Consider the following 3903-nt stretch of genomic DNA (forward strand, 5'->3'; position numbering starts at 1 on the left):
CAACATATTAGAAAATAATAACATATAAAATAACAATGCAATTAAAGATTAAAATGTTACATAAAATCCCAAGTAACTTGCTGTTCATTCTGTGGTAGGATGACTACCCTGCAGCCTGAAAAAACATTCCATCTTAACTACAGAGCACTTCCTGAAGGGTCACTCATACTGGGGCATAATCATGAGGCACTGAATAAAATTTTCTGACAGTTTTTTCTCTTCTTTCATCCATTTCATTATTATGAAGGTCCACTGTATCTCCTGTGACCACAGTAGATTCTTCCAATATAATTTTATAATGATCAAAATGCAAACCATATGTCAGTACAGGTACCTCTCCACTCATGACTAAAAAATATGCAACAATTTTTTCTCAAATGTTTCCACAAAGGTTTTATGTGGTTTATCCCATCAAAAACATTGATCAATACCATTTTATACTATTTGAAATTCATGGTAAACAACATAAAGAACCTACTATTGCTTGCATATGTTGTACCATATTTTAATGTTGCAAAGGTTGCCCAAAAGCAAAGTTCAAATCATTTAGAAAAACACAAACCAAAAACCAGTTTCATAGTCTGTATTACTTCTTTAAAGACTATAATCCGTAAGAAATGCACTTCTCTACTGTTTTTTATATGCATTTTACTCAGAGTACCTACTTTTGTCTAGTCTTTAAATGTAAGAACATAACTCAGTTAAGCTGACTTCTGGTGGATTTTTCAGACAGAAGTATTAGCATTTCTACTAACCTTATACTGAAGTCTGTGCCGCCTCCCTTTTAAGTGCATCTCCTTGGCGTTAGGATCATTAAAACTGCATTCACAAAGTTTACAGTGAAAGCGGATCACCTTTCCTTCATCGTTTCTTACCTGGAAAATAAAGTTGTAGCACATTTGACTTTTTTTTGGTTTTGAAAAGAAATCTGATGTAAAAATTACCTAATTCAGTGACACTGGATAACATCTACCTGCCTCCAAACAGGCTAAGAAGCTCACACACAATAACTCAAAGAAGACAGAGTAGAACTTTCAATTCTGACAGACACACCATTGTGTTTCTTAATGAACAAAGAATCAAGTTCTCCCATTACAAAAGGTACACAGCTTTAAACTTGAGCCTGGACATATTGAGTTGAATAATTATAAACCTGCAAATCATGAAAAAAAAATGAATCATTAGACTTCATCCAAATATCTCATGCTGCCCACATGAAGAATGCCCCACTGAGCATGAAAGAAACATGCACAATATAAAAATGCCAACATATGCACAAGCCTTTGCAGGTTCAATGCCTTATCATTCTTATCGTCAAAGAAGACCCAGGGAATTACAGGTCAGTCAGCCTCACCTTGATCCCTGGGAAGCTGATGGAGCAGCTAATCCTGGAAACCATTTCCAGGCACAATATGGGCAAGAAAATCTTCAGGAGATGATCAAGCATGGCTTCACCAAGGGGAAGTCAAGTTTGATCAACTTGAGGAACTTCTGTGATGAAATGACCAGCCTGGTAGATGCGGGGAGAGCAGCTGATATTGTCTACCTGGACTTCACTAAGGCCTTTGACACAGTCTCACACACAAACTGTTAATATATATGCAGGATATGCATACAGTGAGGTAGACTGAAAACTGGCTGAATGCCCAGGCCCAGAGGGTGGTGGTCAGTAGAACAAAGCCTAGTTGGAAGCCAGTAACTAGCAATGCACCCCAGGGGTCAATACTGGGTCCAGTCCTGTTTAACATCTTCATTAACGATCTGAATGACGGGGCAGAGTGTACCCTCCAAAAGTTTGCTGATGGCTAGGGGGAGTGGCTGACACGCCAGAGGCCTGTACCAACATTGAGAGGGACCTTAATGGGCTGCAGAAACGGGCTGACAGGAACCTCATGAAGTTCACGAAGGGAAGTGCAAAGTCTTGCCCCTGGAGAGGAACAATTCCTTGCACCAGTAATGCTGGCGGTCATCCAACTGGGAAGCAGCTTGGCAGAAAAGCACCCAGGGGAATTCTGGTGGACATCCAAATTGACCATGAGCATCAATGTGTCCTTGTGACAAAGGAGGCATCCTGGGCTGCACTAGCCAAAATATTGCCAGCAGGCTGAGGTGGGTGATCCTACCCCTCTGCTCAGCAGTGGTGCGGCCACACTTGGAGTCCTGTGTCCAGTTCTGGGCTCCCCAGTACAAGGGAGACTGGACATACAAAAGAGAGTCAAACAAAATTACGGAAACTTGGTGGGATGACTCCTATGACTGGAGTGTGGCCATCAATGGGTACAAGCTGTTCAGAAGAGACAGGAGTGGAAGAAGGGGTGGAGGTGTTGCCCTCTATGTAAAGAAATGGCTAGAATGTGAAGAGTTGTTGGTAAAGAGCAGCCATGACCAGGTTGAAAGTTTATGGGTAGGAATTAGGGATTGGGACAACAAAGGGAGCCTTGTGGTAGGAGTCTACTACAGGCCGCCTGACCAGGCGGAGCCTGTCAATGATGCCTTCTTACTCCAGCTTGAGGAGGCATCACGATCACAGGCTCTCATCCTGCTGGGGGACTTTAACCACCCCAACATCTGCTGGAAAAGCAACACAGCTGGCTGCAGACAATCCAGGAAGCTCTTAGAGTGCCTAGATGACAACTTCCTGCGACAAGAAATTAACAGCCCTACTCGAGGAAATGCATTGTTGGATCTGTTGATCACAAATGCAAGTGAAATCATCAGGGATATCAAAATTGAAGGTAGCCTAGGCTGCAGTGATCATGCCCTAGTGCAGTTCACTGTCCTAAGGAGTTTGAAGCTCACCAGAAGCACAGTTAGGACTCTAAACTTCAAGAAAGCAAACTTCCAGCTTTTCAAGGAGTTAGTAAATAGGACCCCATGGGAAACAGCCCTCAGGGACAAGGGAGCGGAACAAAGCTGGCAGATTTTTAAGGATGCTCTCTATAGAGCACAAAAGATCTCAATCCCCACATGTAGGAAAATGGGCAAGGAGGGCAAGAGACCACCATGGTTGAGCCAAGACCTGCTGGTCAAACTAAGGGGCAAGATGGGGCTACACAGGAAATGGAAGAAGGGACAGGCATCCTGGGAAGAGTATAGGGATGCTGCCAAGATGTGTAGGAATGAGGTCAGGAAGGCCAAGGCACAGCTAGAACTGAACTTGGCAAGGGACGTAAAGAAAAATAAGAAAGGCTTCTACAGGTACGTTAACCAGAAAAGGAAGGTTAAAGAAAATGTACCCCCCCTGATGTGCAACAGCGGGGAACTTGTATCAACAGATGAGGAGAAGGCAGAAGTTCTCAATGACTTCTTTGCCTCGGTCTTCACTGGTAACCCCCTTCCTCCTAGTTCTTGTGTTGATGACAAAAAAGTTGGAGACCAGGGTGACAAGGTCCCTCCCACTGTAAGTGAAGACAAGGTACGAGATCAACTCAGGAGCCTGAAGATATACAAGTCCATGGGACCTGATGAGATACATCCCAGAGTCCTGAAGGAACTAGCTGATGTAGTTGCCAAACCACTTTCCATGATATTTGAAAAATCATGGCAGTCAGGTGAAGTCCCTGCAGACTGGAAGAAGGGGAACATCACACCCATTTTTAAAAAGGGTAGAAAGGAGGACCCTGGGAACTACCGACCTGTCAGTCTCACCTCTGTGCCTGGGAAGATCATGGAACAAATCCTCCTAGATGCCATGCTTGGGCACATGAAGGACAGGGAGGTAATCCAGGACACCCAACATGGCTTTACTAGGGGCAGGTCCTGCCTGACTAACCTAGTGGCCTTCTATGATAAAGTGACTTGGTCAGTAGACAAGGGGCAACCTATGGATGTGATCTATTTAGATTTCTGTAAAGCCTTTGACGCGGTCCCCCACAACATCCTGATTGCCAAATTGGAGGGGTA

At 43.9% G+C, this 3903-nt stretch overlaps 1 protein-coding gene across 1 annotated transcript in view; it reads right to left on the reverse strand.

Moving 5' to 3' along the window:
* The window catches only part of ZFR (zinc finger RNA binding protein), a 68695-nt gene that overhangs the window by 39000 nt on the left and 25792 nt on the right, over window positions 1–3903 (reverse strand). Inside the window, exon 9 of the mRNA XM_014953959.1 lies at window positions 756–875. Within this exon, the coding sequence (XP_014809445.1) occupies window positions 756–875 (120 nt within the window). The remainder of the gene's footprint in view (window positions 1–755; window positions 876–3903) is intronic.

The sequence above is a fragment of the Calidris pugnax genome, unplaced genomic scaffold (genome assembly GCF_001431845.1).
Source record: "Calidris pugnax isolate Ruff unplaced genomic scaffold, ASM143184v1 scaffold178, whole genome shotgun sequence".
Taxonomy (NCBI): domain Eukaryota; kingdom Metazoa; phylum Chordata; class Aves; order Charadriiformes; family Scolopacidae; genus Calidris; species Calidris pugnax.